The sequence below is a fragment of the Sinocyclocheilus grahami genome, unplaced genomic scaffold (assembly GCF_001515645.1).
Source record: "Sinocyclocheilus grahami isolate Dianchi unplaced genomic scaffold, SAMN03320097.WGS_v1.1 scaffold959.1, whole genome shotgun sequence".
NCBI classification, from domain to species: Eukaryota; Metazoa; Chordata; class Actinopteri; order Cypriniformes; family Cyprinidae; genus Sinocyclocheilus; species Sinocyclocheilus grahami.
The window spans coordinates 61,222-74,893 of record NW_015506138.1 but is presented as its reverse complement, the minus strand read 5'-3'; the positions used below and the strand labels follow the sequence as shown (position 1 = coordinate 74,893).

At 32.1% G+C, this 13,672-nt stretch overlaps 1 protein-coding gene across 1 annotated transcript in view; it reads right to left on the bottom strand.

The window, feature by feature from the left end:
* Positions 1 to 300: 300 nt before the first annotated feature.
* LOC107564753 (nidogen-1-like) overlaps positions 301 to 13,672 on the bottom strand; it is a 36,790-nt gene continuing 23,418 nt past the window's right edge. Inside the window, exons 11-18 of the mRNA XM_016249904.1 lie at positions 10,818 to 10,946; positions 10,082 to 10,225; positions 7,915 to 8,081; positions 6,793 to 6,847; positions 5,508 to 5,631; positions 4,386 to 4,498; positions 4,123 to 4,308; positions 301 to 491 (exon numbers count right to left, since the gene is read on the bottom strand). Coding sequence (XP_016105390.1) covers positions 4,181 to 4,308; positions 4,386 to 4,498; positions 5,508 to 5,631; positions 6,793 to 6,847; positions 7,915 to 8,081; positions 10,082 to 10,225; positions 10,818 to 10,946 — 860 coding nt within the window. The 3' untranslated portion in view covers positions 301 to 491; positions 4,123 to 4,180. The remainder of the gene's footprint in view (positions 492 to 4,122; positions 4,309 to 4,385; positions 4,499 to 5,507; positions 5,632 to 6,792; positions 6,848 to 7,914; positions 8,082 to 10,081; positions 10,226 to 10,817; positions 10,947 to 13,672) is intronic.

Below are 13,672 nucleotides of genomic sequence, written 5' to 3'. Positions count from 1 at the left end.
AATGTCTTACGTGAACTCGTATAGCCCCATGTGTGTAGCACAGACCGTATCATTTAGAGCTCTGCGTGAAGTCAAACATCTGCTGGTGTGTGAAACTCTACAGCAGGAATCACAGATCATCCAACCTGTTTGTTAAAATGCCTGAAATGCACAGAAACTTGCCAAAAAATAAACATAGCTATCAGATCCACCTGTAAGTTTTATAAGTTAAAAGGCCAATTTCTCATGTTTCCATGCGAGTCTGATTTGAAGAATGTGACTGGAGGAATTAAACACAACAAACTCGAACCTCTTAAAAAAATGTGTTTTAATTGAACAGCTGTACAAAACACAGTCTCTCTCTTCCTTCTTCCTCTGTCCAGCTGTTTCCACAGCGGCCCGCCTTCCCATCATGCAGTGTGTAAACAAATCGTGTGATTTCCCATAGGAGGCTCTTGTCCAGATGGACTGTCTGAGTGTAAACGTCACATAAAACGGCCGAAAACGGGCCCCTGAGCACCAGATAGGAAATACAGAGCCCATAAAGATGATGTAGTTTTGATATTTACAATAAACAAAAAGAAAATCATCATCTGGCATTTTAAAAGTCAGATTAAAATATAATTGTAAGTAATATTTTACCTAAATCAGAATGCCTTCCCCTCACACATAGTATAAATGTATCCCAGCAGCCCAAGAGCTGAAGGACAGCTACAATAAAACATAATATTTATTTATCTAACTATCAGCTAAACTGTGAAGATGGATTCAGATTCATGTTTTCAAGTGGTTTTAGTAGGGATGCACCAATACAGACATTTCAAATGATAAACAGCTTTATAAATGCATATTTGTTTAAATATTGTTTCATTTCATTAATTTTACATTATATATATATAAACATTATATAAATAAAAATCTAAATGTTATGACGGTTAAACGCTAATACAGACAACTGATATTTTTTATTAACAATTATCAATATAATTGCTGATATTATACATATTTCATATTTTACCTGCTTTAAAAAAGGTTAACAGTAGAGATGCAATATAGAATTTTTCAGTAAAATACATCGAAAAATATAAATGTGCAGAAGAAATGATGGAAGCTTGTTTCTGCCATATACTGTAGATTAAAAACGACCAATACAGACATTTCAAATGATAAACAGCTTTATAAATGCATATTTGTGTTTAAATATTGTTTCATTTCATTAATTTTACATTATATATATAAACATTATATAAATAAAAATCTAAATGTTATGACGGTTAAACGCTAATACAGACAACTGATATTTTTCATTAACAATTATCAATATAATTGCTGATATTATACATATTTCATATTTTACCTGCTTTAAAAAAGGTTAACAGTAGAGATGCAATATAGAATTTTTCAGTAAAATACATCGAAAAATATAAATGTGCAGAAGAAATGATGGAAGCTTGTTTCTGCCATACACTGTAGATTAAAAACTAAAGGTTACTATGATATTTTTTATCTCACAGTTCTGAAATATACATATACATTGCAAATTATAAACTCAGAATTGTGAGCTATACATTCGCAATTTTGAGAAAAAAGTCGCAGCTGCCTTTTTAATATTTTTTATTCTGTGGTGGGGAAAAAAAGAATTGCGAGATGGAAACTCAGGATTCCGATAAAAAAAGTCAGAACGGCAAGATATAAACTCACAAAACAAAGTAAAAATTGAGCTAAAAAGTCGCAATTATCATTTTAATGTCGGAAACAAAACAAAACAAAAACAGAATTGCATGATATAAACTCAGAATTCTGAGGGGGAGAAAAGTCAGAATCGCGAAAAGTTAACTCCAAATTACAATAAAAAAGTCAAAATGGTGAAAAGTAAACTCTGAATTCTGATAAAGGAAATTTTAAATTGCAAAAAGTAAACTCAGAATTTCGATAAAGTCAGAATTGCGAAAGAAAACTCTGAATTCCAATAAAAAAGTCAGAATTTTGAAAGATAAATTCAGAATTTCGATTAAAAAAAGTCAGAATCGCGAGAAGTAAACTACAAATTACAATAAAAAAGTCAAAATTGCAAAAAGTAAACTCAGAATTTAAATAAAGTCAGAATTGCGAAGGAAAACTCTGAATTCCAATAAAAAAGTCAGAATTGTGAAAAGTAATCTCTGAATTCAAAAAATACAAATTGCGAAAAAGTAAACTCCGAATTCTGAAAAAAAGTCAGAATTACGAAAAAGGTAAACTCCGAGTTCCAATGAAAAAGTTAGAATTTTAAAAAGTTAAACTCAGAATTTTCGATAAAAAAAGTCAGAATTACGAAAAGTAAACTCTGAATTCCATAAAAAGTCAGAACCATAAAAAGTAAACTGAAATCTGTTAAAAAAGTCAGAATTGTGAGATGTAAACTTACAACTGCGAGAAAAGTCGCAATTACCGTTCTTATTTTTTTTATTTCCGTGGTGTAAACAAGCTTCCATACTGAACTGTTCATTACCGTTGAAAGACTGAAGAAAGCCAATCCCTGATATTATCTGCGTCTATTATCAGCCTCATCAGACCAGAGGTGTAAAGTATTGGAGTAAATGTACTTAGTTACTGTACTTGAGTATCTTTTCGGGTACTTTGTAGTTGTATCAAAGATATTAGCAACTTTTACTCTTTACTCCACTACATTTCTGAACGAGTATCTGTTCTCTTTACTCCACTACATGTGAAATGAGTGTGCAGTTACACGTTACATTTTGCATGGACCTAGCTTTTCCTGCAGCAGTTTATTTCTGCTACAAAAGACGTGATCCTGCCTGCTACAGGTCACTGAAAGCACTGCATCTTATGCGTTTAAAAAACTTGTCAACAAGGCTACTTTACATGAATGTGAGTTCCTCAGCAAGTATTTGTGAATCAGAGGTGTTTTATATACGAGATGAGGACGTGAGGCCCAAACCAGCACATCCACTGCAAGAAGGCTTCGGCTTTTTCATTTGACTTAACAAGACCAGAGGTGTAAAGTATTGGAGTAAATGTACTTAGTTACTGTACTTGAGTATCTTTTCGGGTACTTTGTAGTTGTATCAAAGATATTAGCAACTTTTACTCTTTACTTCACTACATTTCTGAACGAGTATCTGTTCTCTTTACTCCACTACATGTGAAATGAGTGTTGCAGTTACACGTTACATTTTGCATGGACCTAGCTTTTCCTGCAGCAGTTTATTTCTGCTACAAAAGACGTGATACTGCCTGCTACAGGTCACTGAAAGCACTGCATCTTATGCGTTTAAAAAACTTGTCAACAAGGCTACTTTACATGAATGTGAGTTCCTCAGCAAGTATTTGTGAATCAGAGGTGTTTTATATACGAGATGAGGACGTGAGGCCCAAACCAGCACATCCACTGCAAGAAGGCTTCGGCTTTTTCATTTGACTTAACATTATTTTATTTATCCATGACACTGAAGAGACCTTTTTGAAAGATAGTTTGTTTTGTTTTGTAATTTTGAGGCGTTCAGTTTTATTTTGGTTTTAGAAAATAAACGTGATTGCTCTCCTCACAAATCAACTCTTTCTTGTTTGTGTGTCATGCTATCTGTGCCTTGCCCTGGACTCTGATGTCACTTCCTGTCTCACGTGGTGTTTGTAGTCAGTTTGTAGTCCGTTTGTTCATTGGTTCCCCTTGATTAGTCTCCCCAGGTGTGTCTTGTTATCTTGTTAAGCTTGTTAGCCGCCTGTGTGTATATATAGCCCTAGTTTTTTGTGAGTTGTTGAATGTAATGGTTGTCTGTTTGCCAGTCATTCTGTTCTTTGTTCCCTTTGGTTTTTGGCTTATTGTTTGTTCTAGTTTTTCCATTAAATGCCTGCACATAGATGCTTGCCTCTGCACAACGTTACAGTTTTTCACTTTGACTAGTGCATCTTTGAGCCTATAAGTAAAATACTTAAGTACTGTTAAAATCAGATACTCTAAGACTTTTACTCAAGTTGTTTAGGAATTGGTGTCTTGTAACATGGAGTAATTTTCACTGTAAGGCATCTGTACTTTTACTCAAGTATGGTTTTTAGGTATTCTTTACACCTCTGCATCAGACTGACACAATGACGAAGAACACTGATATTGGCAGATGCGATATGAGTCTAGTGCATCCCTACTGTATTGATTATCTTGATCCGAGCGGAAGGAACACAAGTCTTCAGTCCTCAGTGTCTCTCAGAAATTCTCGTCCCGCTCGACACACGAGCCGTCTCTGGCGTCGGGACAGCGGCAGGAGAATCCGCCCGGCCGCGGCAGACAGAGATGAGAGCAGCCTCCGTTATCACGAGAGCAGTAGTTCACGCCTGCGGACCACAGTCACGGGATTCAAATGAGTTCAGAAATGACAGTCGTTTACGATGAGAGTAGCCTGAGCTCAGACCTGCAGGGCATTGTGGGTAAGTCATAGCGATGCCGTATGTACGCGAACGTCTCTGAGGAAGAAACTCCTCCACCTCCATCCCATCATGACGGTCCATAGCAACCACTGCTTCCCTAGCGACAAATCAAAGAAATAAATTATTGTAAAATTTAATTTTAAATAAATTATTTAAAATAAAACACTTACTAAACGTGAAGTAAAAAATGTTCAATTAAAATAAATCAATCATAAAAATAAAAACAAGCAACTAACTAAATAACAAATAACTAATTAAAATGTAAAATATATATTTTTAATTAAAATTTGATTATAAGTTATAAAATTAAATGATGAAAAATGTAAAATAAAATAAAAATAAAACACTAACCAACAACTAACTTCGTAAAATGAAAACAAACAAATCTTTTAAAAATAAAAACGTTTATATGAAAAATTAAATCATAAAAATATCAAATTCAAATAAATTATTTTAAAAGAAAAACAAATAAAAATAAGGCACTTACTAAACATTTATGAAATATGTAAAATCTCAATTTTAAATGAAAATAAAAAAAAAACAATTAAGTTACAAACTAAATAAAATCATCAAAATAAGACAAAAATTAAATCATAATATATATACATATATAATATTATATAATCACTTTTAAATGAATACAATCAAAAACTCTTATTAAAATTAAAAATTAAATCAGAAATATTTTAAGTGAAAATAAATCATTTAAAAATAAAAACAAATCAAAGCAAGATACTTACTAAAAATTAATTTAATCAAAAAGGTCAAATAGAAATGAATCACTAACTAACACACATTTCCAAGATCTGTGTGAAGAGGTGTGAAGCTGGTCAAATCTGAATTTAAGTCCAACATAGAAATCCTGATTTTACAGTCAGGGAGAAAAACCTGTTTATTGTAGTAATATATTTTAATGTTTTAATGTCTAATTAAAATCATTTATTACAATAAACCTTTTTTGTGAATGTCCGTATTTAACTACACTCAGTGATTCTTTCGACTGATTCATTCTGATTCGTTTGAATCGATTCATTATAAGAACTGGTTCATGAGAGTCATTTGTTTGCAAATCAGACGGCTCTGAAGTAACACCAAGCGTGCCGTACCTCCTCCAGTCGGTGTAGTAGAGGTTTCTGCCGTAAGACACGATGGAGAACGGATACTGAATCCCTTCGGTCAGTTTCCTCCTGAGACGAGAGAACGGATCGACACACTCCACCTGACGGGTTCCTGAAACACACACACACACACACACACACAGTACCAGGATTCAACAGAGAGAAGAAGTAAATGTCAAACTAAAATAAAATAAAAAAATCATTTAAAATTTCCAAATTAAAAAATCAAAATAAAACAAAAATAAATACAAAAATAACAATTGCATTAAATGATAAAAAGTCAAATTAAAATAAAATAAAAAATATTTGTAATATATTTATTAAAAATTCTAAAACAATTCTTAAAAAAAAACATTTATTACAAATTAATTAAATCATAAAAATTAAAACATAACAAATAAAGATAAAAAAATCTAAATTTACTAAAAAGATAAAATAGTTTAGGTAAAAAGGGTTTGGCTGACAAAATCATTAATAATACAACAATATTCAGGCCTTTTTATGTGACTTATGTGCAAAACCTGAAAATGTTCACTTATGTGAAAAACCAATAAAACCAAACCTTTAGCATTAATAGTTCTCACACATTAAAAAACTTAAGTATGAAAACGTTATCTTTTTCCTGAAATTTCACAAGCTATACATTTTATAAACAGTATTGCAACTATTTTTAAAAAAGTAACACATTTAAAAAAAAAAAAGTAACAAATAAAAAAAAAGTAACAAATTTTTTTAAAAATGTTTTTTTTAAAACACATAAAAAAAGTTGCAAATTTTTAAAAAAGTAACAAATTTAAATACAGTTTCCAGCTCTGATAATAAATCAGCATATTATACTGATTTCTGAAGATCACGTGACACTGAAGACTGGAGTAATGATGCTGTGCATCACAGAAATAAATTACAGTTTAACAGAGATTCACATAGCAAACAGCTGTTTTAAATAGCAATAATATTTCACAATTTTACAGCATTTTTGCTTAATTAACTGTATTTTATATGAATTTTTTTGTGGTTATATATAACCTGCACATGGTTTTGAGAGTCAATCTATTTTTGTAATCACAAGTGAGCAGGTGAATATTACATGACTGTCAGTGTGAAGGAGCTGTGAGCTTGAATGCTGCTCCAGATGATCAGTACAGTATATACAACAGAGCTTACATTCCTCTGTATGAGAACCATATGATAATATAAACCAGGCCGAGCAAAACCCCAGACGAAGAGGAAGGAAAACACCCAGACAAATTACAATGAGTGCTTCTTATCTGACCATCGCCGAAGAACAGAGGCTTTGACAGCCGTGAGAAGAGTGTGGGAGAGAGAAACTGAGGCACTGAACGACAAAATGAAGAAACAGCATCCTTGTGTGCTTTAAAGCCAACATTAAACCCAAATGGACTTCATTTAAATCTTCATCTAAATATGTGTGTGAATGATTCATTCATTTTCAATACAATTGTTATTAATAAAAAAAGTATACATTTTTAAATACTTTATTATTTTATCATTTATAATACTTATTTTAATAAAACAAATCATAGTATCTGCTGGACTTTCATCAGTGCATGTTATTCTGAAGAAAAATATACTTATTTTCATCATTGAGATACTATTATAGTTTTTGTTAATATTTTGAATTAGAATTTTTATATATATTTTCTATGTTTATTTAAGTTTTAGTCATTTGCTGTGCCATTTTCATTATTATTATCTTTTTGTAAATAAGTCTATATTAAGTTTTAGGTTTTAGATTATGAGTAAGATATATATTTTTTCTTTTTCTTTTTTGTAAGTTTTAATAGTTAATATAATAATAATAAATGTTTAAAGATATATACAGTATGTAAATTATTCTATTTGTAATTTTATTTTTAAGACAGTAATACAACCTTAAAAATTCATAAAAGGCCCTGAAAAAGTAAACAAACATTAAAATCAACATGAAATCCAAATTAACTCTATTTATTATCTTAATATATGTTTTTTGTGTTATTATGAATGATTCATTTTTCATTAATTTTCTATTATTTATTAGTATAATGTTTTACTAATCTTTTTTTATTTATTTAGCATTTTATAATTTTTCATATATATATATATATATATATTAAACTGGGTTTTATTTTTATACTTTCTGTTTTCATTTTAATTTTGGTTAGTTTTAATCATTTTTTGTTGTGTCTCTAATTTTTATTAGTTTTAGTTATTTTAGTACTTTAACTTGTTGAAATAAAATAAGTTTAAGTTTTTAATATATCTGATTTTATTTCAGCTCATGTTTATTTTTTTTGAAGTAATGCATTTTTTTTTTTTTATGGATTGAATTATGCTTAACATTATAATAGCCCTGGTTTTCATAGAAGACTCGCAGAAGTTAAAAAAGTCATTTGACACTGATTTTAAAGCATCCTATGAGCGTCACACCACACCTACCGGATCCAGGTGTGCAGCTGAAGCCGTCGCCGTGGAAACCAGGCCGGCACTGACAGGTGAAGGAGCCCTGGGTGTTGTGGCAGATGGCATCGCTATGGCAACGGCCCGGCTGGCACTCATCGGTATCTGCGTGAGAAAATCGCTTCAGTTCTACACGTGCAAACAGCTCTATATGTACAGAATCAGCTCTATATGAAGGAATGCACATCTGCTGCGTGTTATTACTGAAGTATGTCCACCCTGCAGCGAATCACTCTCCCACGGCCGAACAAACACACACCAGCCCTTCCTTACAGCTGGAGCGTCTCAATATGTGAGACCCAACTGCAATCTGTCTGACCATCAGCCGTCATGAAGTGATAAATCATGCACACAGCTGCGCCGAGCATTTCCTGTCCAGATCACAGCACTTCCTGTCTCCAGGGGCCCCGCTGTCTGCTGCGAGACGCTGCTCTGTACTGAATAGCCACACTATTGTCTGTTTAGAGCTGAGTTACAGCAGAATTTGAATTTACGTATATCATATTCGATGAAGTTTGCATCACTAATTATGTTGTTTCTCTGTTTATTACTGTGAAGCTGCTTTGAAACAGTCTGTTTTGTATAAAGCGCTATAGAAATAAAGGTGACTTGACGAACGTCTTCAAAGGTTTCTTCATCTAAACCAGAATAGAGGAGGACCATTGATCTGAAATCATTTAAAATAAGACAAAACAAGCTTTTAAATGGTCTAAAACCAATCAAAATCCACATTTCTTAGTTTTAATTCAAGAAATGAATTCTGTTTTTGTCTCTGAAGAACCAGGATTGGAAAACCTGGATATATGAGGAAGAATCGTTTAAAAATTGTGATTTCTAGACTTTTTAAAAGTCATAGAAATTAATACAAAGAAAATGTATAATGAACGCACGTTTACTAGTTATTGCAAAAAAAAAAAAAAAAATTTTAGTAAATTTTTTTTTTATTTTAATTTTTTTTTACAAAAAACTCAAACTATAAACTAAAATTCAACTTTAACTAAAATTAAAGTGAAAAAGGAAATTATATAAATTAAAAAGTAATAGATAAAAATACAGTAAGATATTATAAAAAATATATAAAAAAATTAAAAATAATAAATAAAAATTCATATAAATGACAAAAAAACACAACCAAATGAATAAAACTTTAACTAAAGTTACAGTGAAAACAGAAAAAATAAAATATAAAAATTTATAAAAATATATAAATATGTTTAAAAAACTACAATACATACAAAATGACAAAAAACAACAAGTACTAAATCTTTCAAATTAAAGTGAAAGCAGAAAATTTAAACTTAAAATATAAAAACACAAATTAATAAAAATTATATATTTTTTGCTATAATTAAAACTAAACTGAAAACAGAAAATATAAAAAACGAATAAAAATTTATAAAAACTAAAGACATTTAAAAAAACAAAAAACACACAACAAAATTACTAAAACTTGAACTAAAATTAAAAACAGAAAATATAAAATTAAAACTTATAAATGAAAATTAATATATAGACATTTTTAAATAATTAATAAAAATGACAAAAACAAAACACAATTAATAAAACTTTAACTCAAATTTAAGTGAAAACAGAAAATATAAAAGTAAAATCTAATTCAAAACATAAACAAAAACTGTAACGTATATCAATGATACTAATATAACACTGTTGTGAATGAGGTCTTTAATAAGACTGCAGAGTGATGTACAGAAATGTACAGCTCACTAGGGTTTGGACCAGAGCTGCAGCATTGTCTTTCATCTGAGAAAATATTAAATTTGGCCCTGAAAAAATATGAACTCACCATCAGAAACTGAGATAGAGCAACCATCCATTTACAGCCACTACTAGTCAGTGTTGGGAAGGTTACTTTGGAAATGCATATGCTTACATATGAGATCGCTCGTACATCATACATCAATGGAAAGCTTTTTTATTCATCTTTCAGATGATGCATAAATCTCAATTTAGAAAAATTGACCCTCATTACTGGTTTTGTGCTCCAGGGTCACATAGGCTAGCAGCCGTGTAACTCCCCAACACTGCTACTAGCCATACAGACATTTTTCTGTGTATTCTACGCTCAGCGGTGAGTGAGATGTTACCCTGACACGCCCGTCCGTCTCCAGAGAAGCCCGGCAGACACAAGCAGATATAAGACGAGTCTCCTGTGTAGCTGCATCGGGCACGTTCAGGAGCGTCGCAGTCGTGCGTTCCTCTCTGACAGTGATCCACGGGACGCTCAGTCTCTGCACGGGACACAATCACAGAACTAAATTCGAATCCTGCACTTAAATATTATCAATATTCGAATTATATTAGAATTTAAAAGGCATAATATCAGTCAGGGGCGTAAATCACGGGTGGGACGGGGGGTCAGGACCCCCCCATCTGAGGGTTGTCCCCACTAAAAATATCATTACAAACTTAAAATAATTGTGTAAGTAGTAAAACAATAAGTTTTAAGCTTAGAAACGTTTTGAGTCCTCCCTCACTTGCCTCACAGGGGTTTGGTCCACTGCCTCACACTCAGACACACACACACACACACTCACAGACACACACACACATAACACACACACACACATATACATAAACATACACACACACACTCACAGACACACACACACACACACACTCACAGACACACACACACACACACACACACACACACACACACACACTCACAGACACACACACACAAACATACACTCACAGACTTTTATTTTAAATCGACGAATATAATCGAAATTCAAATTTTTTTTGACACACCTAAATCACAGCAAACTCAAACCCCATTCAGAAGCGTTCAGAGCATGTCTCTAAAACACAGGCTCTTACCGACACACGTCCGTCCGTCGCCGGCGAACTGAAAACCATCCAGACATTCACAGCGGAAAGATCCCGGCTGGTTATTGCAGATGCTGTACGGACCGCAGATCCGAGGGCTTTCTGAACACTCATCAACATCTGAGAAACAAAGAGAAAAATTCATATATTAACACAGACAGCAGGTCAATATAGGCTTTTATTTTGAAGTTTTTTATTAACTCCTCCCCCCGACAAACACCGAATTTTCCGGGTTGTTATACGCTAAGGGTGCTATTACGCATCTCCTGAATTAAGTCTCCATAATCACTCGATCAAAAACACAGGCCAGGAAGACACAGAAACGAGCGATCTCATATGTAAGCATATGCATATGAAAAATAATTCGATCATCAACACTAACTGCATGTAAATGAAAACTGCCAAATGCTACCGAGTGAAATGTCAATCCAGAAAGTGATAAAGGCCTGTGCAAGCTTTGGGAGTGCTGACGGAAGCCATCTACTGCATCTTTGCTTTGATAATAGTACTGAATATGATCCAGATGTAGTACTTGATAAAAATGCGAGTTTGCTCAAAATGTTGCTTTTTTAATGAAACCTACCAACATTCAAGTGTTGATAAAAAAGATTGCTTGAAGCTACAATAAAACAGATTTTTTTTGTTTAGTCTGATGTATTGCATGTTCAGATATTCATACAACAAAATATTCTGGGGGCCATGAAATTTTTGTGAAAATCATCAAAAACGCTGGCGGGGAAAGAGTTAATGGAAATACTCAGGGACGGAGGCCAATGCTGAAATCTGCAAAAAACATAAAGGCAGTACAAGAAATACTACTATGATGCACAAATACTTCACAATTTATAGCATACATTATTTATTTTTTCATATTCTTTATTTTTATTTTATTTGACTTTACTGTTTAATACCATTCTAACATTTTACAGTTTTATTATAAACTATTTTAATGTTGTTTTCATTACTTATATTTTGTTTCAATTACTTGTTTAGGTTTTGGATTAGTTTGAAATGTGATGAAAGAAAGAAAGAAAGAAAGAAAGAAAGAAAGAAAGAAAGAAAGAAAGAAAGAAAGAAAGAAAGAAAGAAATTAGTGAATAAATAAACTTTTTTAAAGACTGAATTTTTATTTCATTGTAATAATTCTGTTTTTTAGACCTATTAATAAATAATACTAATACTTCTACTACTAATAATAATACTAGACATATTTAAAAATAATAAAAAATGACAAAAAGCACAACAAAATTACTACAACTTTAACTAAAATCAAAGTGAAAACAGAAAATACAAAAATTAAAAACAAATAAATAAAAAAAAATAAAAACTATTTAGACAAGTTTAAATAAATAATTAAATAAAGATGAATCATATAGACATTAAAAAATTAAAATTAAAATTGTAACAACTAAAATTAAAGTGAAAACAAAAAATAAATACTAATAAATAAAAAAATAAATAAAAACTATATTAACAATTTTATAATAATAATAATAAAAAAAAATAATAATAATGACAAAAATAAACAAAACTTAATTACCAAAACTTTAACTAAAATAATAATAATAATTATAAAATAAATAAATAAATGTTAATTTCATCATTCAGGGTCTTTGAGATAAATAATTTAAGAGAAAAAGCAGCAATAATTAACGTCTGTTTCTGTGCATATGCGCTGGTGTCAGTTTCGACATGAAAAGCAGTTCTTAATAATAAAAAACCCCAGATCTTCTAAAAAGGGGGGACAGATTGTGGCCCAAATCATGCAGAAAGTCCAGAAAGTAAAAAAAAGTGTTTTCTTTACACTAAATTCCAAAGAGAGGAAACATCCAATGAATCAAACACTGTATAAACAGTCACGAGTCTGCATTGAATCATCGACCCGTCTGTGAACCGGGAGGTGCTTTGAAGTCAAATTAAATTATAATATAACTTCTACAACCAGAGAACAACTCGATGTATCAGCGCTGAGATGAACAAGCTCTTCAGTAACTCAACGCAGATGTTTGAACAAACACGGAGCACGTTTACATGCACACCAGTAAGCTGATAACTCACAAAAATCAGCTTATTAAAATAACCAGTTTTCCCCGTTTATTAATAAATCAGGTTATTTCCCTGTAGTGACGTCAAAATATAATAATTTGCGTATCTGACTGCGAGTATTCCATATGTTGTCAGTTGTGATGTTAAATAAAGCTTGCATCATATCAGCGGGAAACTTACAGCTCATATATCATCCTCTCATGCAGTTATAAATGCAGTGTCCACTTCTACTTCTAATGCACGAGATGAGGACACATTTTTATCATTTTCTGAGTCATGAAAGAGTCTGTGTTTGTAATACATTTCTTTCTTTTAGTGCTGTCAAACGATTAATCGCGATTAATCGCATCCAAAATAAACGTTTTTGTTTACATAATATATGTGTGTGTACTGTTTATAATTATTATATATATGACCATGGACCACAAAACCAGTCTTAAAGGCACAATATGTAATTTTCACCACTAGAGGGCGCGTATTCAAAATAAACAAAGAGACAAAGGCGTAGTTTGATGACGCCGTGACTGAGTGAGGAATCATGAGTTGTCGTCCACAGCCGATGCAATCCAACGGGACTCGGGCAGAAATCATGTTCATGGATGAGCTAATGATTTATTAACGTAGTAGTATGAAGCAGGGTGAGGCTGAAAGCGGTCGAAGCGAAACGAGGCGCTGAACGAGCGAGACACACGGCTGGAAAGCAGCAGAGCTTTTATTATGCCACAGTCGAGCGCTTCCGCTGCTTCCGGTCGTGCGTATGTGGGGTAAAGCAGCGGAGCTTTTATTATGCCACAGTCGAG